The sequence below is a fragment of the Dipodomys merriami genome, unplaced genomic scaffold (assembly GCF_024711535.1).
Source record: "Dipodomys merriami isolate MVZ:Mamm:240054 unplaced genomic scaffold, mDipMer1.0.p SCAF_56, whole genome shotgun sequence".
NCBI lineage: Eukaryota > Metazoa > Chordata > Mammalia > Rodentia > Heteromyidae > Dipodomys > Dipodomys merriami.
The window spans coordinates 2,667,339-2,693,245 of record NW_027206135.1 but is presented as its reverse complement, the minus strand read 5'-3'; the positions used below and the strand labels follow the sequence as shown (position 1 = coordinate 2,693,245).

The window sequence follows — 25,907 nt, the reverse complement described above, 5'->3', positions numbered from 1 at the left end:
CTTTTTTTTTTTTTGCCAGTCATGGTGCCTGAACTCTGGGCCTGGGCACTGTCCCTCAGCTCTTCAGCTCAAGGCTAGTGCTCTACCACTTGAGCCACAGCACCACTTCCAGCTTTTTCTGTTTATGTGGTGCTGAGGAATCAAACTCAGGGCCTCATGCATGCAGGGCAAGCGCTCTACCACTGAGCCACCTTCCCACCCCCCTTCTTAGTATTTCTTATTGAATGGCTCAAAAAACTGCAAAGTGTTGCCAAATGTAAAAATCAAAATTTTGTTTTTCTATACAAAGCCTACATATTTGGTATTTCTCAGTGCTCCCTATGTCAGTGACTAGACCCAATGTCAGTCCTATTGCAAAAGTTAAGGGTCTTTGAAGTCATTTTCCCTCCTTTTCCTTGGACCCTGTCTAGTCTATCACTTTACAGATATATATATATATATATATATATATATGTATGTATGTATATATGTATATGTATATATAATTTTTATTTTATTTTATTTTATTTTTTGCCAGTCTTGGGGCTTGAACTCAGAGCCTGGGCACTGTCCCTGAGCTTCTTTTTGCTCAAGGCTAGCACTCTACCACCTGAGCCACAGTGCCACTTTTGGCTTTTTCTGTTTATGTGGTACTGAGGAATTGAACCCAGGGCTTCATGCATGCTAGGCAAGCACTCTACCACTAAGCCACATTCCCAGCCCCTTTACAGATTTTTATCTCTTAGTTTCCTCCTCCTCCTCCTCCTCCTCCTCCTCCTCCCCCTCCTCCTCCCCCTTCCCCTCCCCCTCCTCCTCCCCCTCCTCCTCCTCCTCCTCCACCCATCCTCCTCCTCTTCCTCCTCTTCCTCCTCTTCCTCTTCCTTCCTCCTCACCATTATTCTGATCCATAATCTTTTCCTTGGATTCCTTAGTTCCCTTGTGACCCTCCCATATTAACTTTGCCCCCTCAGTCTGTTTTCCATATTGGAACTAAGAGGATCTTAATGAAATACAAGTTTGTATCTTTGGCTTTTAGGACACAGACCAAAATTCTTCATGTGGCCTGGGCAACCCTGCAGATTCTGTCCTATATCTTTCCTTTATCTTGGCATCTTTTACCTGAGCGGCCCAGATTCCATGCCTTCTTTGGCTACATTCCCTCTTTTCATAGGACCTGTAATGTTGCTACTTCGTCTGCCTCAGTTCTGCTCTCTTCTTTTCTTTGCCTGCCAAGCAATATTAATTCTTATCTCCTTGGGAAAGCCTTCCCTGATGCCCCAGCAGCTCCGGACCCTGGATTATATGTATTCTTCACACTGAGCTTTTGTCTTTCGTAATGCTTGTTACTGTGCCATTTTGTAATTATTGGTATAATTATTTGTTTCATACATATAATCAGGTTATGCTCCACAAGGTAAGGACTGTGCCTGCTGGACCCACTGACATCCCTGGCACCCAGTAGAATACCCATCAATTTTCAATGCTCTGCAAGTATTTATAGATTGAGTTAATGAGTGAGTAAATCAGAGTTAATATATAGTGGTTTGGAGCTCAGGCTCTGGAATCAGATGAGTCAAACCACAATCCTCACAAGCTGTGTCACAGTGGATGAGTTGCTTTGCTCTGTCTCTGTTTCCTTATCTGTAAAATGGGGATAATACTGACTTTTATATAGAGTTTGTGTAAGGATTATCTGACATAATATATGGAAAGTTCCAAGAACAGCCTGCATATAACAAATGTTCCATAAGTATTAGCACTGGTCAGTGTCATGTGCAGCAGCATTCTCTGTCGCAGTATCCAGAAAGTCCCAGATCTAGTAGAAGCTTCCAAATTTAGTAGGCATTTCCAAAAGGAAGAAACATCTTAGTGATAGCATGGGATGATTGTACTTATTTCTCACAAAAAACAACAAAAGCCTTTCTTATCCAACTTGTCCTCAATTTAATTTTCATCACCCTCAAGAAGATTGGCCTTGGAGAGATGTACAGATTACTATTGAATAGATGATTAGAACAGGCATAGCAAATTTCTCATTATAAGCAACTTCCTTATTCTAGCTGACTGAGAAAGTAGAAGGGAGAAAAGTTCCAGACATCAAGTATTGTATTTTTTTTAGTCCCTTACTAATATAGTCTATTTAGGCTACTGTCCAGAGAGGTGTTTCTGGTTCTTTAGTATTTTTCAGTAAAAGGAATAAAAATGTTTTTCTTTATAAAGAACCTTTATATATATATATAAAACGTTCTCCAGATTTTTACTTTGAGTTAATAATCTCATAACAAACTAAAGCCATGCCAGTTCTCATATTCCTGTCATGTTGACTATAAGATTCAGAGCCCAAATGGGCTGATGTGGCATTTCCATGTTAATCACCTGCTAAAGCATTCCTCTCTCAAGAGAATCTTGATGACAGCAGTCATGAATCATATCCCCCAAAGAACCATCTGACATTTACTCTCTTGTTGTAAAGCTTCAGAACTCACTAGCACCGGAACATGTAAAGGGAGTACTCACTCTTTCATAGCCCCAGTGGTTGCTGAGTTGCCATCACCTGACATTGTGATCTGAGGCAATTTTGGAAGATTAGTGCACCCCTGGCTGGCTAGAGGATTTTTAAAAAAATTTTTTTATTAACAAAGAGAGGAGTGGTATTAGATCTGTCCTGATCACTGGATGTCATTGGCTAAACCCAGAAGCTATGGTGACCCACAGTGGTGGAAATAGAGTAGTGTTTCTTTCTAAGATGTTTGCCCTCCACTGTTTATACACTTCTTCCCCTCTCCACACTCATTCTTCACCAGCTTCTCCACCTTACAGATGAGGAGTGACTCTTCTCTCAGTACCAGAGATACTTTCAATTTTCATAAACATTTTTGTGTAATATAGAAAGAAAACTTATCAGTATTAGACCACAAGCTCATTGGGGAAAATTGCAAAAAGACTGCTAATCATATTGACACAAAGAACCACTCAGCTTTTCCATTGGCAGTAGTTATACAGATCTAACTGGTTTCCTGAATTGGAGAGAAATCAAACATTCTCTTTGGGGTAGGAAGGGAAAAAATGCTGGAAACTTGCCTTCCAAGGAGATTGAGTGGAGTTGTGGTGAGATATTTGTTATGGTTTTCTAAATTTCTGAGTTCCTCCTAGATTTCTGTACCAGTTCTTTCTCCTTTGTGGTACCTTGGGGACGTGTTTCCTGAGGGTCTTGCCCTCCTGCCACCTACTCTTTCTTGGTGATCATCTCTGAGCCTCACTATCCTATGCTGCTAGTTCTCAAGACTGCATTCCATTTGTTCTCTTGAGCCTCACATTCCAGCTGCTTTCTAAGCAACCCTACCTGGGTGTCTCCAAGATACCTCCAATGTAGTAGATTCTGATTAGAAATAATTCTCTGTTCCTTAAAATGTGCTCTTTGTCATCTGTTCCTTTACTAAAAGCATCACTGAGTAGTCCCAACCAGAAGCAGGATCTACATTTTCCCTCAAACTCTGAACTATCTTCAGACTATATCCTTTCATTTTGAAATTACTGTTCCTTGAAGCTTTTTCATGGACCATTGTTGTAAGCCCTAGTCTGGTCCTACTGTCTGTGTTCTCTAGTTTTCTTCAGCTTCTCTGCCATCAGATAAACAAAATAGTCATGTAATTATGCTGTTCCTCAAGGAAAAGTTCTGGAAGGATAAAGTCCAAAGACTAAATGTTTCCTACTTCTTCAGCCCCATCTCTCAGAACTGTCATATCAGATTTCAAATGTATTTTTTGTTTTTCACATCCATGCTTGTGAATATAGAATCCCCCAAACAGATACCAGCCCTCATGGCTGACTTTCTGCTCCATCACCTCCCTGGAATTCTTTTCCTGCCTTTAAGAATTAACCTAAAACCCCAAATATAAAGCTTGTCATATTCCAGGCCAGGGTTAAATGGCTTCATACAGCAATGGTTCAGATTTTCACATATATATATATATATATATATATATATATATATATATATATATATATAATTGCTAGTTTACAAGTATATTTCATTTTCAAAATTGTGTATGAAATAGGATGACATATATGTTGTCCAAATTTAGTGGTATTTCCTTGTTTTCTTTACCTCGTTTAACTTGAGTATTTTTCATTAGCATCAATTAGTTGTCCAAGGCGGTTTTATCTTAACCTATGTATCTATACTTATAGTGATAAGACTCACCCCCTCTATCACTTTCTGTCCTTCTCGCTTTTCCTTGCATTTTCACATGCAAGAAGTTTCATTGTTTTATTTGCATACTTGTACCTCCTTTCCCCTTCTATTCACTCTCCCCCCTCCAACTAGTACTTACACTTCAAACAGGACACGTTTAACCTTCCTAATATTAATTTTTGTTAAAGTATATATTAATTCTTAAAAGAGGCTTCACCATGGTATTTTGCATGTACAAATACCATACTTTAATCAGAATAATCACAATAGACAATACACACAGAATCTTGTATCTGTTTACTTAAATGTTTATCTTTTAGGTCTAGCATCTACTTATGAGAGAAAACATGTATATTCAGAACTAAAAATTTGTGAATTTATTCCAGAAAGATAGTTAAGTATTTTTAAGTGAGAATGTAGTTAGAAACAGTTTGAAAAAGCAGTACATCATGTGTTTTCTATTGACCCACAAAGGAAAGTATTGATTAGTTTTGAGATTTGAGTCATAAGTATTAGGTTGTTCTGGTTTTCAGCATTGATTAGGAAAATTTAGTTTATCAATTGATTCCCTTCCTTTGTTTGTTTTATTATTTGGACATCTAGTAATATACATGTTTTCATTTAATCCTTCTGTGGGAAATGTTGAACTCCAACTGAGAAATCTACTTCCAACTTCCAGGCCTACTATTGATGAGCAAATTGTTTAACCTTTCTCTGATGATTTAATATAAATAAAAATATGCATTACTAAGCACCACACTTCCTATAAACATGTAATGCATGTATATATATATATATATATATATGTAAATATGTGTGGGTATCTATCAATCTATCTCACTTAATATGTGCTGGGCATTGGAAACAAACTATACTTGCCTTCCCAAACCCTCCCTTGGAACTATATATATAAGAAACATAACGGATTATATGTATTTGAAGATCATAAAGGTAATAGTATGGGAAAAAGTAGAACTGACTAGGAGGATTGGGACAATGAATGGGGAACAGAAGGAATACATTGCAATTTCTATTGTTCTATAAAATAAAACTTAAATCTTACCTATTATAAGCACTCTAGCCTCAATGCTAGAAGCACTCCAGCATTGAAGCTGAAATGTTTAGAATAGTTCAGATTGAGCATTCCTAATTCCCAAATCCAGAAACTTACATGTTTCAAAATCTGAAACTTTTGGAGCACCAACATGGTACTACAAGTAGAAAATTGTACACCTTATAACGGACAGAGTTTCATATCTAACCTATACTTGGAACTCAAAAAGTTAAATCCCCCAACAACAAATCCTCAAAGAGACAACTGCCCGGTAAATAAGTGGGCTAAACACTTAAAGAGAAACTTCTCTGAAGAGGAAATAAGAATGGCCAATAGACGCATGAAGAAATGCTCAACCTCTCTAGCCACAAAACAAATGCAAATCAAAACAACATTGAGCTGAAGAACTGAGGTGCAGCGCCGAGACCCTGAGTTCAGGACACACAACCAACAAAATAAATAAATAAGTAAATAAATGGAGGAAAGGCTTATTTTTACTCATAGTTGCAGAGGTTTCAGTCCATAGCTGTGTGGCTTTGATGCTTTGGACCTCTTGACCCCAGTCCCCCTCCCCCCCCCAGGAAAGCAGGGTTGGGGGGGGGGCAAGGAAAGGACCAGTCCAAATATCTTCTTCAAGGGCACATCCCAGTGACCTAATTTCCTTCTACTAGTTCCCACCTCCTAAAGGTTCCACAGTAGAGATAAGGCTTTCAACACATGTGCTTAGGGTATGTTCACGATTCAAACTGCTGAAGTCTGTAAACCTGACTTTGTTTCTTGTATAGCCTCCTCCATCAGAGTGGTACATTTATTACAATTGATGAACTGCCTGAAGTCCATAGATTTTGTCAAGTTTCACTCTAGGTATTGTACATTGTGTAGGTTTAGATATATGTGTAATGGTTGTATACCTACCACTGTATTACTCTAGAGAAAAACTTCACTGTGCTCTGTGATGGCTTCATAGCAGACATGGCTTGTCAGAAGAGAATATTTGATTGTGAACAGATAATAAGTGATTTCTCTTACAGAGAACAGCAGAGATCCCAGAAGAGATGCCCTATGAAAGATAAAGGCTAGCCAGTGCAGCTTCCTTGGCCCATTTCTCTTCACAGGAAACCCTCTCATCTTTAGTGACTTGAATTCCTTGCAACTAAAAGAGCCTGTGGAAAACCTCGGATAACCCACATATTGCAGATGATTAGCATAATATGATTATGACTTGAATTTGATTTTGAACTTCCTGATAATTGGGCAAAAAAGAGACATTGCTAATTTTGAAGCTGTGTAGTAAGAAAGAAAGCAGTTTTAAAGGTAGTAACACTTGTCAGACCCCCCTCCCCCCCCCCCCATTCGCAATTTCTCTGTAGGGTCACCAACAGATGTCACTAGAACCAAGACCTCTACAAATCCAGCATGATTCCCCAATTGTCTGAATCTCAACATGAGGTTCCAAGCTTGTAAAGTAGGATATTGTTTTCACAGCTCTAATGCTGAGTTCATGACCTTGTCATAGAAAAGAATTTAAGGATGAATCTAGTTAGGTGAGAAGTTTAAAGAATTTTTATTTGATAAAAATGAAAAAGCAGGACAAAAAAAAAAACAAAACCCAAAACAAAAAGCCAAGCAGAAAACAGCACATCCAGGCTCGAGATGTGGGCATACAAGAAGTGTGCCAAGTCCTCTGCGTCAGTGATATTTGTAAGTCTCAAGTTAGTCTAACTTTCCTCCAGATAAACATGTTCTTTCTGTTAGGCACATGATATTACCCAAATCATTTTGCTGTTGAAAATTTTTGATGTTATCACCCAAGCTTGGAAACAGTGAGTCTGAGCTAATCTGACAAATCAAAAAAATCCTAATGATATGGGTGCTTGTTTCTTATGACTCTTTTTTTTTTTTTAATTGGTCATGGGGCCTGAACTCGGCCTGGGCGCTGTCCCTCAGAACTTCAGCTTAAGGCTAGGACTCTATTGCTTGAGCTGAGGAATCGAACCCAGGTCCTTATGCATGCAAGGCAAGCACTCTACCACTGAGCCACCTTGCCAGCCCCTTCTATGACTTTTATTTGCACTCTGTTGACTAAATGCCAAGCATCTTAAAAAAAAATTTGTTGTGATTATTAAGCTACAGAGGGGCTAACATTTAATAAATCAGGTAATGAGTATATTTCTTTGTCTTCTTCTTCTTCTTCTTCTTCTTCTTCTTCTTCTTCTTCTTCTTCTTCTTCTTCTTCTTCTTCTTCTTCTTCTTCCTCCTCTTCCTCCTCCTCCTCCTCCTCCTCCTCCTCCTCCTCCTCCTCCTCCTCCTCCTCCTCCTCCTCCTCCTCCTTTTTTTCTTCTTCTTCTTCCACCCCTCTTTTACTTTTCCCCAGTTTCCCCCCTCTTATCCCCTGCCCACAAGTTACATAGGTCATTTTCCACATAGTGTATATTGAATAACATGATTGCCTTTGTTCCCTCCCTTTCCTTTCTGCCTCACCTTTTTTTTGGGGGGGGCAGTCATGGGGCCTAAACTCTGGGCCTGGGCGCTGTCCCTCAGCTCTTCAGCTCAAGGCTAGCGCTCTACCACTTGAGCCAAAAACTCCACTTCTGGCTTTTTCTGCTTATGTGGTGCTGAGAAATCAAACCCAGGGCCTCTTGCATGCAAGGCAAGCACTCTACCACTGAGCCACTTTCCCAGCTCTCTGCCCCACCTTTAACCTCTAGAAGAAAAAAAAAAAACCAAATTCCAGGAAATGGAAACATGGCTTTTGTTGTTGTTGTTGCTGCTGCTGATGTTAATGTCAAACATCTTGAAGTTTGCACTCATCTGGGGTATAGAATAACTACCTCTATCATATATTCTCTTAATTGGGAAAATAAATATGCACTCTCATTAGTTACAATGTTTAACTTTGCAGTCTTAACAACCCTCTCTAATATGTATTTCTGTTTTGGAACTAAAGACATTCCTAGAGACCAAGTCTCAATTGACATATTGAGGATATGCCAAGTTTTTTTTTTTTTTTTGGGGGTCCGGTCATGGGGCCTGAACTCTGGGCCTGGGCGCTGTCCCTCAGCTCTTCAGCTCAAGGCCAGCACTCTACCACTTGAGCCACAGCGCCACTTCCAGCTTTTTTCTTTTTGCTTATGTGGTGCTGAGGAATTGAACCCAGGGCCTCAGGCATGCAAGGGAAGCGCTGTACCACTGAGCCACCTTCCCAGCCCAATATGCCAAGTTTTTTAAGAAGATATTTATTTAGAATGTAAAATTATTTCATTAGGAGAAGTTTATGCTCCTTTAACAAGGTCTGTTTTTAGTTCAAGGATGAGTTTTCTTGGATATTTTTTCTTGAGATATTTGTCTGGAGCTCTGAGCAAATTATTAGTCCAAGGTTAAAGCATAGTTGGCTGAAATAGCCTAATTAGGACAGGGTGTGAGAGAGGCTTCAAGTTACATATTAAAACAGAATTTATTCTTCATTGCTGGATCTTTACTCATTTTGATTTTTTTTAATGTCCTGGATTTTAGGTTGCTTTTGTTCTAATGCCTTAATGTCACTAATTTAGCCTGGTTCAATACTGTCCTAACACTGAATTTAAATCAATTATCCTCTTATGTGTGGAGCTTCTCAAAAAAAGTTAAAAATAGAATTACCATGTGATTCAGCAATCACATTTCTGGGTATCTATCCAAAGAAATTGAACTCAGGTTCTTGAGATAGTTGCACATTGTGTTTGTTATAGTATTATTCACAGTGACCAAGAAGTAGAGGTGACCATTGTTTCCATCAACAGATGAATGGATAAAGAAAATGTGATCTCTACATACTAAGGAATATTATCTAGTATTAAAATAAGAGGAAATACTGTCACATGCTGTGGTCAAGAATGAACCTTCCAGACATCGTGCTAAGTGAAATGTGCCTAGTCACAGAGAAGAGGAAAATTGTGTATGACCACTTATATGAAGTATCTCAAGTAAAAAGGATTGTTGTTAAGTGTTGAGGGAAGGAAGGAGGAGGAGAAATTAGAGTTTAATAAAAGTTTTATTTTAACTCTACAAAATTATTCACTTCACTTACAGTTGAGACATTAGGTAATAAGTTATCCTTGCACAACTTCTTTTTTTTTTTTTTTTTTTTTTGTCGGTTGTGGGGCTTGAACTCTGGGTCTGGGCTCTGTGTTGTCTTTCAGCTCTTCAGCTCGAGTGTCCTACCATTTGAGCCACAGCGCCACTTTCGGTTTTCTGGTGGTTAATTGGAGATGAATCTCATGGACATTCCTGCCCTGGGTGGCTTTGAACCGTGATCCTCAGATCTCAGCCTCCTGAGTAGCTAGGATTACAGGCCTGAGCCACCAGTGACCAGCTTCCTTGAACTTCTTAAAGCAGACACAGATATTCAAAGTGAGAAACTTAATATTTGGCCTCACAACTAGACTTTGCCTGTAGATCAGCTTCTCTTTTATAGAGGCTATCGAGAACAAGGACATCTCTATTCCCAATCAGAAATATTATGCTTCTGTGTTGATGACACTTTTTATGTGTCCGTTCCCTTCAGGAATGACTTTGTTTGGGCACAAATACAAGACTATCTTGGAGCTGGAGGATTTTATATAGCACTTTTTCTAGGTAATTAAACAGATGACATTATTTCTCTTTTCATTTTATGTAACATTTAGACTCAGTTCTTTTTTATGTGGGGTAATGACCTTGCTAATTGGCTTGGAATGCATTTCTTTTTTGTTGTTATTATAAAGGTGATGTACAGAGGGGTTACAGTTGTATAAGTCACATAAAGAGTACATTTCTTTTTGGACAATGTCACCTCTTCATTTGCTCTCTCCCAGTTTTTCCCTTCTGTCCCCACTCACATAGTTCATTTTGAATTTAGTGTCTAGTGAATAATACATTTTTGAGGAAAAACTCATGTAGGAAATTTAACTATAGTTCTGTTTTCTTCATAGAATGTAGGTTCATAGTGCAATCAGCCAGTTTATATCTTTACACAAACATGACAAAGAATCAGTAGCTAACAACCTAATTTTAGTTTCCTAAGTGATGCTATATTTTAAGACATAAGAGATCATTGGCAAGTTTTCAAACAAAGTAAGAAACTAAAAATTGAGGGTTTTAAAATGTGTAACATACCATGATTCTACTGGGATTCTCAAGAACATATTTTGTTTCATACTTAACAGGTGAACAGGTAGAGAGTGCTTGGAATTGTGATAGTATTTCTTGACCAGTAAGCTCAGACCAGAAAGTAAGGATCACTATAAGATCAGCAAACAGCAATAGAGTAAAGCTCATTGTTTTCTAATTACATTACAATTGATTATGTGTGTGTATGTGTGTGTGAGAGAAAAATACACACATATATACACACACACAAACACACACAGAATTGGCCAATAAGTACACTAGGCTTACTGCTATTTTGACATGTACATGAAGTTGAAATATCTTTATGTTTGGCACAGACTTTAATTTTATCCCATATGTCTTAGCCCATTCCTGCAGCCATAGTAAAATGCTGGAGATTAGATAAGCAGCAGAAATTTATTTCTCACAGTTCTGGGTACTGGGAAGTCCAAGATTAAGGACTGTGTAGTTTCTGTATCTGATAAAGGCCTAGTCTCTATTTCTAAGATGGCACCTTGAAGTATGTGTCCTCCAAAGGAACTAAATAGAGAGAATACTTCTACAAATTCTTAAAGAAAATTGTAGGCTTGAAACAGTGGAAATTACAAAGGAATATTGTTATATTGTTATATTTCACTATGTAAGATCCAAAGTTTCTAAAGTTTGAGAAAAGCTATTTATAAATAAAATAAAATAAATAAGATAAAGCAACAGTGGTTGTTTGGAAAAGGTAAAAGGATGATGTCCTCAATCTATAAGAAACACTATAATCCGACAGCAGTGAAAGCTCTCAAACAAGTAGTACCTAAGGGCTAATAAATATTTTGAAGCATTAGAAACATTTATAGCTACATTTTTCTCTAAGTAATAGTAATCTTAGAATATACATATTAGTTAAAATTGAAGAAAATAGTCCCAATTTTTTTTTACTGTAGACATAAATTAGCACTCATCGTTTAGAAAACTATGTTGGTAATATCCATCCAATACCTTAACATTAATTTCATTTCTAGAAAACCACGCAAAAAAATAATAATAGCAACTATTGTTAATACATAGCTTCTCTCCATACTGGGATTTTAATTCAAGGCCTTAAACTTGTTAAGCAGGCACTTTATCACTTGAGCCATACTGCCAGTTCTGTTTTGTTTCAGTTATTTTGGGGCTAGGGTTTTTCTTTCATTTTCAATCCCCCTGCCTGTGTTTCCCTACCCCCACCCCTTGGACCCTCTGAGCTCCTTGTTCCACTTTGAGGTCAAAGCTCAGAATTTCTGGTTTCCTCTTCCACTTAATCTATTGTGGGAGCCAGTGCAGCTGGGCCAAAGATCTGACATCACAGTGACTGCAAACAGGGCTAAGTAGTACTACTTTTCACGAGAAATAAGCTGAAGTCCCATAGAGCTATCACCAAAATTCAAAGGGAGGAGGGAGAAAACTAGCTGGCAAATTCTCTCCTCACCCCTTCTTCCAAGGGATTCTTTCTAAACCTTATGTTCAGTTCTGTATGCCCAGAGACTTCTGTGCACTGGAGCCGCAGCTGGACTTCTATGGGAAGCTTGGCCAGCTTGGTAGGAGTGCCTGTTCATCTTTGTCTGCTTCCTCTGCCTTGCTTTCCCTCAGTTACACTGATGATATTGCATTTCCCTCTAAATCCAGCATTAGACTTTGTTGTAATAGTAAAAAGAAAATAGAAGACAAGTACATTTAAAGGGGAAATACTTGCATAAAGTAGGTATATTCATTTTATGGAGTATTAATAGAAAAAGAATGTTATAATTTTGTGCTTGCTGGAAAGATAATACTGGTATATTTGCAGTAAAAATAGCAAATTACAGAGTAACATCTATAGTATGATACTGTTTTTACTGTGATAGTAATTTTAGACAAAACAGAATCTTCTGGTGTATATGTGTGTTAGAGTAAGAATTTCTTTTTTTTTTTTGGTCAGTCATGGGGCTTGAACTCGGCCTGGGCGCTGTCCCTGTGCTCTTCAGCTCAAGGTGAGCACTCTACCGCTTCAGCCACAGTGCCATTTCTGGTTTTCTAGTGGTTTATTGGAGATAAGAGTCTCACAGACTTTCCTGCCTGGGCTGGCTTTGAACTGTGATCCTCAGATCTCAGCCTCCTGAGTAGCTAGGATTATAGGACGTGAGCCACCGGCTCACGTAAGAATTTCTAAATGTGGAATGCTACATCAGACTAATAACTCTGGTTGTTCAAAAGGGACAGTTACTAACTTTTCCATTGCATACTCTGTAGTGTGAGATTTATTACACTGAGAATTAGAATTAACTAGGTGATAGCTGGACAGTTGAATGGAAGGACAGAATAAAAGATAGAAAGAGAAATTTTATCCAAACATAACTTAAAATGTCTGTATCTTTGTTCTGATTTCTTTGATCAATCTTAAGGAAGTAAGTTTTAACCATACTTTAACATATTATTTGAATGGTAATAGATTAAATGTTTTGAAAACTCAAATTTGGCAATATCTATCACATATTAAATGGCCAGTAGTTCTATTCATAGAACTTTTATAGTACTGCTGCTTGAGATATATATTAATATTTATTAAAAAAACTGGAAATAATACAAACACTAATTAGTCAAAGAAGATTACGAATTCTATTCATTCACCAAAAACATTGGTATTAGTAATTATATACTCCTGGAATGACCTATATGATTTGTTAAAGCAGCATCACCAAATAGTCTTAAGATTTTGTTTTAATACACGTTATTACCCTGATACATTTCATTTTATTTCTCTTGGGAAATGTAACATAATGGGTCTTTAAATGTTTATGTTTTGTAAATCTCTTAGAATAGCATATGATGTTGTGTATATCTGTTGTGTGTGTGTGGGGGGGGGGTACTGGTGATTAACTCTTGGCCTTGCATAAGTTAGGTAATGGCTTTGCCACTTGAGCTATACTATAGCCTTTTTTAAAAAAACATACATTAAGTATACAAGGATGCATCACATTGTGATATTCCACACATGTATAAATTTTATGAATGTATTTCATCAGTCTCATCCTATCTATACTCTCCCTCCCCCGCCAAACCCCTGTTAAGTACTTCAACATATTACATTGTTTTGTTTTTATTTATGGCAACAAACTATTTCTACTATTCAGCCTCATTATTCCCTCTTCTACTGCTATGACATTTCTCCCCCTCCATCCTGTTTTGTACCCTAACCCCTTTATTTTGTTTTGAGACAGGCTCTTGCTAGCTTTGCCCTTGCTAGGCTCAAGCTTCTGCCTTTGCTTCAGAGAAGCTGGGATTACAGATGTGTCCCAGTACACCCAGAAGAATAACATGGCTTCTATGATTAAAAACTAATAATGAAAAGTGACATATTCTCCCAAATTTTCACCATGGTTATATGTTTTTATTACAAAAAACAAATGAAAAATTAGATTTACTAGTGTAATACACTGGTAATTTTTTTCTTCTGTGTGTATGGGTCTTAAATCTGTGTATGTCTTGAACCTATGTTGAATTATTTTATACTTTGTCTTATTCCAAAAGCAACTGAGGTGACTTTTTTTTTTTTTTTTTTACCAAAGCCACAGAACAATTTCTGTGTTTAAAATAACATGAACTAAATGAACACTGAGTGAACACTTGGCCAAATAACAGTTGTCTTCACTACATTTAATTTTGCATGTGTGTAAGACATTTGAAGTCCTCTGAAGTGTGGAGCACAGGGCCATGTCTTCCTCCTTGGGATTCAAGCTGGGCAGTAAGTGGGCCTAAGTGAAAATTTAGGAAACTAAGGTTTCCTTATAATCAATGACTATCAATTAGCTCCTGTGGGACAAGCTACTGTATTTCTTTTAGACTTAAGCCTGATCTCTCCAATTGTGAGTCTAATTTTTCAGAAATGAGAAATGGATAGATACATGCTACTCTTTGAAGGAATAATACTACGAATTTAAAAAGTGTTACATAGAAAAATGTTATAAGAGAGAAAATCATTGTGTAGCAAATCTTATTTGTAGATAATGTTCTTAATGGGGTGTGGAATTAAAAAGTAGAGAGCTAGCCAGGTGCCAGTGGCTCATACCTGTAATCCTACCTATTCAGGAGGCTGAGATCTAAGGATTGTAGTTCAAAGCTAGTCCAGGCAGGAAAGTCTGTGAGACTCTTATCTCAAGTTAATCACAGAAAAAACCTGAAGTGGAGCTGTGCCTTAAGTGGTAGAGGGCTAGCCTGGAGCAAAAGGAGCCCAAGGACAGTGCACAGGCCCAGAGTTCAAGTCCCAGGACTGGGGTGGGGGGGAAGAGAGAGAGAGAGAGAGAGAGAGAGAGAGAGAGAGAGAGAGAGAGAGAGAGAGAGAGAGAGAGAGAGAGAGAGAGAAAGCAATGTGTCTGCCCAGTATATTCTTTCACATCACCTTCACTTCACAGTAATTATTTTCTTCTCAAGATTACATAAATTTTATGAACTCAGTAAATACCTGATTGCAAGAAAGGAGTTTATGTATGTCTTCCCATCCCTCCTCATTTTTAAATCCTCAGAGAAAAATTCAAGATGCTTCCAAATGTTGTGAAAAGATTCATTGTTCTGTTTTTAATCTCAGATAAAAGCATTACTTCAGTACACTTTGTAGCTTTCTTTGTGTTTGACAACTTCTTTTTAAAGAATATGTGGATGTTTTGCATCTGAAAGAAGCTGAAGGACTCAAAACTTGGCTAGCCCAACACCTGTCTTGTACCTGTGCAATGTTTCTACATAGGTGCTTAGATGAAACCCACATACTCACCTTTTATGTGTTCCTACAGGGAGTATATACAGTGTGCTATATATGAAAAATGCAGTTGATATCCAAACTGATCTCAAGTTGGGAGGTGCCTTCCATATAATTGACCAGTATTTATGGATTACTTACTGTGCCAAGGCACTGTGCAACATACCTAGCTACAAGGAATGAGCAAGAAACAGCCTTGAGATTGTCCATTTAGCACAGACTCTAGTAGAAAATTGTGATCTATTTGCTCATTGGCAAATTTTCAACTGTGACACCACAGAGAGAAAAGTATTTTGAATCTAGTTTATTTTTCAAATTGCAAGATGCTGAACTTGATGCAGTTTTTTTTCTCATGCATATATTTTAAAGTCAATTGAAGAGTTACATGGTAAAGACTGTGATACTTGCATTGAATTGTAATTATAGTTTCTTTTAGATAGGTACACAAATACTGAGTTGATTGGCAAAGCACTAATATTGATGTAATTCTATGATTATTGGCTTTATAAAATCTTGTTTTACCAAAATATAATTTCTAACTTAAAGGGTTTCTTTTTGCTTAAGATTTTTCTTTTCTTTTGCAGGAGTTTATTTTGTCAGAAGATTATAACAAGATGACTTCTGTGAAAAACTATCAAGGTAGGGAGTTGGAGGAAGTTTTAAATTACACAGTCTTCAAACTATCTATTGATGATTTTTCACAGTCTGATTTGGGAAAGATCTAAGCATTAAGATCTTTATTTGAAAATTTGAAACTAGAATTCATTTTCCCATAATATAATTCTTTTTTTAAAAAAAATTTATTGTGAAAATACTGTACAGAGGGGTTACAATTACATGGGCAAGATAATGAGTACATTTCTTATCAACCATAATGTAATTCTTAATAATAATTTCTCTACTTTTTTACATCAAACATTTATTGAGAACCTACTTGTTATAGTAACTCAGGATTGGATAGTGAACAAGAAGTAGAATGTTTGTTTATAAGCAATCTATAGACCAATGTAAAATATGCCTAGATAATAGGTTCATTAAACTGTTGTGTGATATATTAGAAAGTTCCTTTGTTGGCCTTTGCCTATTAGAATGACTATAACTGAATACAGCGGTCTCTCTTGTTCTCCTTTTGATTTGTTGGTTATTTTAAAAAAAACTTTAAATTAAACATTTAAGTATTTTATATTTCAGCTCTTGCTTTTTACAACCTGAGCTTTTGTTCTTTAAACCTGAGTTTTAATTGTCTTGGCAACAAATTTGGGATATCACTGTGCTACTAGATCCATCTAAAAGTATGCCTAGTATGACAGGTACCTTTAAAATGGTTCCTATGCATACTGTCTCCTGTCATTCACACTCCTCCCCTTGAATATGAGCCGAACCTATAATATCTAGCTAGTCATGATGGTCCCTTCCAAGATTAGGTTTGGAGACACCAAGACTGGCCCTCTCTTCTTTCTTGTTTATGTGTCTGATGGAAACCTGCATCCTATGGAGTCCAGTGGAGAGGCCTGTGTGCTGAGGAACTGAAATGATGCCTTGTTCACATCCATTGATGTCCTAATTCTCCCAGTTCAGCCCAGAAGTATTATGTGAAAGGGCTGTGAAACAGACCTTGCATCTGTTAAGCTTTCAGATGAGACCTCATCTACATCCCATACCTTGATTCCATCCTGTGAGAAACCTTAGGGTTAGAGGCATTCAGACAAAATGCACCAAGATTTCTTTCTTTTTTTTTTTTTTTTGGTCGGTCCTGGGGCTTGAACTCTGGGCCTGGGTGCTGTCCCTCAGCTCTTCAGCTCAAGGCGAGCGCTCTACCACTTGAGCTACAGCGCCACTCCGGTTTTCTGGTGGTTTATTAGAGATAGGAGTCTCACAGTCTTTCCTGCCCGGGCTGGCTTTGAACCGCGATCCTCAGATCTCAGCCTCCTGAGTAGCTAGGATTACAGGCATGAGCCACCAGCGCCCGGCTAATGCACCAAGATGTCTAACCCACAGAAACTAGATAACAAATGTTAATGGTTTTGATCCACCAACTTTTAGGTAAGTTATTATACACAGCAGTAGATAACTAATTTATGTGTGTGTAATCTGATTAAGAACAAAATCAAAGTTCTTCCCTCTCCTGCACACTGTTCTTTTTCTTCCTTCCCCTTTTTTGCCAAAACTGGGCCTGTTGTTCTCCCTTAGCTTTTCACTCAAGGCTGATGCTCTACCACTTGGCCACAGTTCTACTTCCGACTTTTTACTGGTTAATTGGAGATAAGGGTTCTCAGTCTTGTCATAGAACAAAGATGAACTTTCTGGCAGCCATTTTACACTGTAGTTCATATAGGGCATTTATTACCTCAACAGTCCTCTTCAGAATTATTTTTAGACTGTATTCTGTACTTTTGATGGATTTTTTTTTTTTTTTTGTTATCCAGCTTTTTGAGGTGGAGGGTTTTTTGTTTTTTGTTTTGGTTGTATGTGTGTGTTTTCTGTTTGTTTCTTTTTTTTTTTATTTTTGGTTCTTTGAGACAGAGTCTCATGGATATAGTCCAAGCTGGTCTCAAATTCATGATCCTCCTGCCTTAGCTTTCCAAGTGCTAACATTAGAGGTATGTGTGACCATGACCAGCTTTGAAGTTGTTTTTGTTTTTATTTTTGGTTTTAGTTCCTAGACTTTACATGCTGTTCATTATCATATTTAAATCATCATCTCAGCTTATCAAGATATTTTTCTACTACAGTTATCATTTATACACTAATTTCTACCAAGTTTTGTGTTTTTTATAGATGTATGCCTGTTAAAATATGTGGTTCTCTACTGTCTTGTTAAAAATACTAATTGAGGCTGGTGCCAGTGGCTCATGCCTATAGTCCTAGCTACTCAGGAAGCTGAGACCTAAGGATCAAGGTTAGGATCCAGCCTGGCAGACCAACCCAAGAGACTCAGTTCCAATTAACCAGCAAAAAGCTGGTAGTGGAGGCATGGCTCAAGTGGTAGAGCACCAGCCATGAGTGTAAAAGTCAAATGAGAGTACAAGGTCCTGAGTTCAAGCCCCATTATAAGTACAAACAACAAACAAAAAATTCTGATTGGCCTCACAGATGCACATATGAAGAACATATGAGAAACCAAGCTTAGGCACCATTATTTGAGAGAGTTTCTTAAAATATAGTTTATCTGTTTCTACTTTATCTGCAAGAGGATTATTAAAAAATTGATACCTAGACTGTTATAGAAGTTTTCTTCACAAACATGGTAAAAATGGTAAGCAACACTTTTTGATGTTTTGGTTGTTTATTTTTATGTAATGATACGCTCTTGAGAAGAACAAAATTCCCCAGTTCCCAGAGCAGAGAGAACTAAATCTCATAGTAATAGACATAACAGCTTATATTACAGCTGTCTTGTGGAGATAAAGGGAAGTAGTAATAGCTAGTGCTTGAGTATGAACATGTACTTGGGGGCCAGAGACAAGGTTTGGAGCCTGAGGGAGATGAAACACTAGAACCAAGATTTCCATAGAAAACTTATAAAGGACTATATTCACATGGAATGAAAGGGGAAGAAACCTTTCTCTCATTGGCCCAGAGGTGACAAGGAAATTTATTCCTCACGGTGATGCTGAATAGGCAGGAACATCCCTCATGATAAATCTAAAACTCACCCAAAAACTTTTGGGTTTCAAATGCAAATTTAAACCAATTACGTTGAGCTGGAAGGGCTGTGAAAATATTAACATAAAATTTGTTTTTGGTTAGTGATAACCTTGAAGTACCTGCTAGAAATAAATGTGAAAGCTGTCTTCATAAGACAACTGGCACAATAGCAAAGACAAGAATTGTTTGGCTAAGGCGATAGGTCCATGGTAGAACACTCATCTTGTATATGCAAGGTCCCAAATTTGATCCCAGCACTACAAAACAAAAAACAAAAACTGCTTAAGATGAATACATAATTTTAAAACAGTTTTGAAAATATATAGCATATATCACAAATTAGAGAAAGGATCTCAGAAAATGATCAATAATCTGAAAGAGACCAGAACATATTTTAACTAACTGAACAAATCAAAAGCTGGGTGTAGTAGTACATATTTGTTATGCTAGTACTCAGGAGCATAAGGCCTAAAGATCAAGCGTTTGAGACCAGCCGAGGCTACGTAAGATCTTCTTTCAAAAAAAAAAAAAAAAAAGGAAAAGAAAAAAATGAAAAAAGGAAAAAAGAAAGGAAAGGTAAACAGGGAGAAAGAGGGAGGGGAGAAACAAACAAAATAGGAAGATTTTATTTCTTTTGATAGTACTGGGTTTGAACTCAAGGCCTCATAGTTGCTACAGGTATTCTACTACTTGAGTCATGCTTCCCCCTGAGCTATAGCTCTTTTTCCTTTAATTATTTTTCAAATAGGGGTTTGAGTTTATTCTTGGACTGGCCTTGAACAAGATGCTCTTATTTTTACTTCTCATATAGCTGGGATGGTAAGTACATGCAACCATGCCCAGCTTTTATTGATTGAGATTCTGTATCTTGAGAAAATCTCTCAAAAATGGAAATATTTTGCCAGACGCCAGTGGCTCATGCCTATAATCTTAGCTACTCAGGAGGCTGAGATCTCAGGATCATGGTTCAAAGCGGGCCCGGGCAGGAAAGTCTGTGAAACTCTTTATCTCCAATAAACCACCAGAAAACTGGAAGTGGCGCTGTAGCTCAAGTGGTAGAGTGCTTGCCTTGAGCTGAAGAGCTGAGGGACAATGCTCAGGCCCAGAGTTCAAGCCCCACGACGGACAAAAAAAAAAAAAAAAAGGAAATTTTTTTTTAGAAATAAAAATTAGAACAATTAATCACAATGGACATGCACTGAAAGAAGTGTTGCAGGAAGTGGACATGCACTGAAAGAAGTGTTACAGGAAGTCCTTCAGGAAGAAAGTGATATCAAAGGGAAATGAACATCCACTAAAAAGAATGAAAAATGCCTAAATAGTAATAACTTTAAGATTGTTTGTTAGATAGACCATTAGGTAAGGACATTAGGCACTTAAGTAAAATTAATGACAAAGTTCCAGGGGGTTCATATCATATGAAAAAGTAAAAATATGTGAGAACAATAACACAAAAGCCGGGAGGTAAGGAGAAATAGAAATATACCATTGTACAGGGTTTTTGTTTTTGTTTTTGTTTTGTTTGTTTGTTTGTTTTGCCAATCCTGGTTCTTGAACTCAGGGCCTAGGCACTGTCCCTGAGCTTCTTTTGCTCAAAGCTAGCACTCTACCACTTGAGCCACAGTGCCACTTCCGGCTTTTTTTTTTCTGCTTATGTGGTGCTGAGGAATCGAACCCAGGGCCTCAAGCGTACAAGGCAAGCTCTCTACCACTGAGCCACCTTCCCAGCCCCATTGCACAGTTTTTATGCTATATATACATGAAATGTTAAGGAAGGACTCTAGTAGGTAACAACAAGAAATTACAAATAATCCTAGAACAGTCATTAAAGTAACAATTGCAGCTTATAAGCTAACCAAGGCAATAAAATAGAATTAGAAAATAGTTCCAAGAGGAAAAAAAGACAAGGAAAAAATATGAAAAATACAAAACAAACAGAAAGATGATAGCTTTAAATATAACATTGACAATAGCAATAAATGATCTAAAGCCAATTTAAAAGGCAGACTGTCAGATTGAATTACAATCTTAGAATAGAATATAAGATGTTCACAGCTGACTTTAAGTTTAAGGATATAAGTTCAGAAAATGGAAGAAGATATGTCATGAGAAGACACTAATTAAAATGAAGCTAGATAGTTTTGTTAATATCAAAGAAGATCTCTGAGCAAAGATGATTACCAAGGATAAAGAAGATTATTTCATAATGAACCAAATCTTTGGAGAAATGAAAGACTTTCCAGCCCATTCTATGAAATCAGTATTTCATATCAAATCAGATGCTAAAAAATAACAAGAACAGAAAAGTAGTCTACCATACTTCATTTAACCAAATCCAGTAATATGTTAAAAACTTAGCAAGTCAATTTTATCCCAGAAATGCACTGTTGGGTCAACATTAAGAAACATTAAGTGATGTCTACATCACTGAGAACAGGTGCTCAACAGACACTTTTCTGCTCATGTGCAGGGCAGTAATGTAGGGGAGAACGATGGAAGAGGTGAGACTGATCAAGATGCATTGTACTCATAACATAATTTATGGACTTGAAACCTCTTTATATAACTATGCAATATTAATGGTAATAATAATAATTCTTATAACTATAAGGATGGGGTGAAGTATTTGGACATGATGTATAAACCTGAATTGTCAATACTTGGGAGGCTGAGGCAGGATAATTGTGAATTCAAAGCCATCCAGGGCTATGTAGTGAGACCCTACCTCAAAAAGCAGACAAATAAACAACAAAAGGAGTACCCACAGGATAGCCAATTCAACAAATGCCTGTTTGTTTTAAATCTGATACTTAAAAAGAAAGAATCTCAGGGAATATGGAAGCAGCAATACTATGACTTCTCTATCATTGTATCTGCCTTCTAGAGAACCAACCACCATAAAGGTCAAAAGTAGTCTTTGACTAAAAATATGATTTCATAGACAGACTCCTAAAGATCTTTTCATCCATGTTATAAATATTCAGAATCCTTATTCTGGAAACTATAATCGAGAATAGCAGTTCAAAGCCAGCCTGAGCAGGAAAAAGTCCATGAAACTCTTATCTCCAATTTATCACCAAAAAGCAGCAAGCAGAGTTGTGGCTCAAGTGGTAAAACACTACCCTTGAATGAAAAAAAGCTAGGCCCTGAGTTCAAGCCCCAAAACTGGATTCATTATCTCATATATTTGTCTTTTGGCATAACAGATTTCATTCTCTTTTTATCATGCTGCCTTTTTTTTTCTATATATTTGAACAGAAAGTTGTTCATTTGTAATTTCATTAAAAATTTCCAAAACACTCTTCAACAACAGAAACAGTACATGCTTTAATTTTATGAAAAGTGCATTTAAAGTGGCAAGACATTACAAATGTCATTCCTGATTGTTTTATGATCACACTGGGTAGCAACCTTAATATGTTGAGAAACATGGCCAAGTCATTTGAAGCTCTTTGAGACAATGATTCTTGGGTTAGCACAAGTGGAGTAGGAGTGGAGCAACAGGTAGAGGTGGGTCATTGTAAAAAAAATAGGGCTGGGAAGGTGGCTCAGTGGTAGAGCACTTGCCTTGCATGCATGAGGCCCTGGGGTTCGATTCCTCAGCACTACATAAGCAAAAAGAAAAAAGCCAGAAGTGGCACTGTGGCTCAAGTGGTAGAGCGCTAGCCTTGAGCTGAAGAACTGAGGGACAGCACCCAGGCCCAGAGTTCAGGCCGCACGACCGGACCCCAAAAAAACAAAAACAAAAACAAAAATTCAGGCATGCCTGTCTACAAGGGAATCCTGCCCTGATAAGAACTACTGTTCTGCCTTGGCCCTAACAGCATATGATTGTTAGCTCTTTGGTAGGGTAGGGGGAAAGGGATGATGCTTCTCAGGCCCATGCTTTCCAAGTCTTCTTAGGATGCTTTCATTATACATTGTATTTTTTTGTCTCTTGGTTTCTAGCGCATCAGAGCCGAGTGACGATGGTCCTTTTTGTCCTGGAGCTGGAGTGGGTGCTGAGCACGGGACAGGATAAGCAGTTTGCCTGGCACTGCTCTGAGAGTGGGCAACGCCTGGGAGGCTATCGCACCAGCGCTGTGGCCTCAGGCCTGCAGTATCCTTTGCCAGACGAAACTCCGTGGTGAGAATTTAGCTGTTGACCTCTGAGTCATGAAATTGGGGGCATGTACATGAAATGTTCCTATGATTTGCTGAGTTGGCCAGTGTGGAAAATGTTCAGAAGCTTTGTTAAGACACAAGTTTTCAAGAGCCCTGATGTAAGAATGGAGTAAGTTAACTTCACTTGAAATAATAGACCCTGCTGACTGCTGTGACACAGAACTGTAATATGGTTCTGACATCCAGACATACACAGCCCAGGTGTAGGAGCCTTAGCTGCAGAAAACTATGGTACATTGAGATGAAACCATCACCAAAACGCAACCTTTAGGTTTTTGCACTTCCTTTACAGACAGTAATGTTGTAAATCTCTATTTGGTGCTTAAGGAGAAAACTGCAGGGTTCCATTCATTTTTTTAAATACGTTTTTTATTGTAAAAATACCATACAGAGGGCTGGGAAAGTGGCTCAGTGGTAGAGTGCTTACCTTGCATGCATGAGGCCCTGGGTTTGATTTCTCAGCACCACATAAGCAGAAAAAGCTGAATGTGGCTCTGTGGCTCAAGTGGTAGAATACTAGCTTTGAAGAGCTGTGGGACAGTGCCCAGGCCCAGAGTACAGGCCCCATGACTGGCAAAAAAAGGAAAAATACTGTACAGAGGGGTTACAGTTACAGGAGCAAGGTAATGAGTACATTTCCTATCAAGCATTGTTATCTCCTCCCTTGGTTTTCCCCTAGCATCCCTTCCCTCCTACCTCCTACCTCCTCCTCCCCTCACCCCCCCTCCCTGCTTAAATTGTAAAGTTCATTTTCAACATAGTATCTTGTACATCTCATTGTTACAATGGGTCAACCTGTATCCCTATTTAAGTATTTTGTTTTTTTCCTTCCCCTCTCCAAGCTAGAGAAGTGTATATACAAGATGCAGGGCACTGGCATCAAATACAGTGAAAACGGGTTATGCCATGGGGGAAGAACATACAAAAATCAAAAAAAAATCACGTGGTACATTATAAATACATTAGGAACAATAGCAAGAAAGAAAAAACCACTTGTGTCCCTATAGGGGTTTATTTTGCTTAATATCATCTTATCTGGTCATATGTACATAGCTTTTGACCTTTTCTGCTTGGCCCAGACATATACTCATATACTAGTTATTGCAAATAAGGGAAACCATAAGACCTCTTTCTTTGGGCCTGGCTTACTTCACTTAATATAATTTTTTCCAAGTCTTTCCATTTCCTAACAAATGGGGCAATGTCATTCTTTCTGATGGAGGCATAGAATTCGTGTGTGTGTGTGTGTGTGTGTGTGTGTGTGTGTGTGTGTGTGTGTGTGTGTGTGTGTGTGTGTGTGTGTGTGTGTGTGTGTGTGTGTGTGTGTGTGTGTGTGTGTGTGTGTGTGTGTGTGTGTGTGTGTGTGTGTTTCTTTCTGATGGAGGCATAGAATTCCTGTGTGTTGTGTGTGTGTTTGGTCTTGTTTGCGATCATTTTGGTAAATGCCCAAAAGTGGGATTGCTGGGTCATAGGGGAGCTCTATGTGGAGTCTTTTGAGGAACCTCCATGCAGCTTTCCAGAGTGGTTGAACAAGTTTACATTCCCACAAACAATGCAGTATGGTTCCCTTCTGGCCATAGCCCCTCCAGTATCTGTTGTTATTAAAGTTCTTGATTATAGCCCTTCTAACTGGGGTGAGGTGGTATCTCAATGTTGTTTTGATTTGCATTTCTGTTATGGCTAGAGAGGTTGAGCATTTCTTCATATGTCTATTGGCCATTCTTATTTCCTCTTCAGAGGAGTTTTTCTTTAAGTCTTTAGCCCACTTATTTATTGGGCAGTTGTTTCTTTGGGGGTTTGTTGGAGGATTTAAGTTTTTGAGTTCGAGGTATATTTTAGATATGAGACCCTTGTCCATTATATGACTAGTGAAGATCTTTTCCCAATCTGTGGGCTTTCTTTGATCTTGCTAGCTATGTCCTTTGCCATGCAGAAGCCCTGCAACTTCATGCAATCCCATTTTCCAACCTTTCTTTGATCTGTTGTGTTTCTGGGTCTCTAGTAAGAAAATTTCATCCTGTGCCAAGGAGACCTAGGGTTTCTCCTATTCCTTCCTGTAATGTTTTCATGGTGTCTGCTTTGACTTCGAGGTCTTTGATCCATTCATTTTTAAATTATTTATTGAGAGGCTACTCTGCCAGGACCATAGAAGGTGAGCTCATCTTTCCCTGGTAATGATGAAATCTTTGCTTCAGGCATAAGACTTTCCTAGGATCTAGAGTGAGTGCTATTGTCTCCCGTCATCAGGGTCCAGATGTTCAAGGTGAATCCCTGCGAGGCATGTAATCATGAACAGCTCTAGCACTCTTATACTTGCTGGGTAATCCTCATTTGTGCCTGGCTGAGCTCCAGAAAGCTCAGTGCCAACTGATATAGAACATATGTAGATGTCACTCCCAGTGCAAGGATTAAAGGACTCTGGAATTATTAGGTTTTTGGTCTTTTTTGTTTTAAGTAGCCTTTCCACCGGTAAGCAATTAAGTAAGTAGTGGAGATAGATTATTGATTAACAAATGCCAGATATAAGCAGTAAGGCCTGCTTTTTCATTTTCATCTCCATACAAAGTTGATAGTTAGTAAATTTCAATTATATGACAAGGTGCACTGCAATTTCTTTGTAGATGTGTAGCAGTATGCTGGTGTGTGTGTGTGTGTGTGTGTGTGTGTGTGTGTGTGTGTGTGTGTGTGTGTGTGTGTGTGTGTGTGTGTGTGTGTGTGTGTGTGTGTGTGTGTGTGTGTGTGTGTGTGTAGGCTGATATTTTTCTCACTGGAAAGAAAAAAATGAAACTAAAAATGACCATTGTGGAAGTAAAAGTGGCATGTTACCAAGAAAATCAGAGACAAGGATGACAAGAAGTGGGAAGCAAGATCAGCTTACCTTTGAGCGGGTAGTGCTATTTGGGAATACAAGGAACTCCAGATTCTCCTTTCTGAAAGCCAGTTCAGGTGAGTACAGTGCTTGAATTGAATACATGAATTTT

The 25,907-nt window shown here is 38.1% G+C and overlaps 1 protein-coding gene across 8 annotated transcripts in view; it reads left to right on the top strand.

Moving 5' to 3' along the window:
• Positions 1–25,907, top strand: part of LOC138812171 (WD repeat and FYVE domain-containing protein 2) — a 273,328-nt gene that overhangs the window by 95,190 nt on the left and 152,231 nt on the right. For all 8 annotated transcript variants that reach the window (XR_011367562.1, XM_070000140.1, XM_070000146.1 and 5 more), the window contains exons 4-5: positions 15,699–15,753; positions 22,711–22,861. Coding sequence is in view for 7 of the 8 variants with exons in the window: in XM_070000140.1 (XP_069856241.1) it covers positions 15,699–15,753; positions 22,711–22,861 (206 nt within the window). In the remaining variant the exon portion in view is untranslated. The remainder of the gene's footprint in view (positions 1–15,698; positions 15,754–22,710; positions 22,862–25,907) is intronic.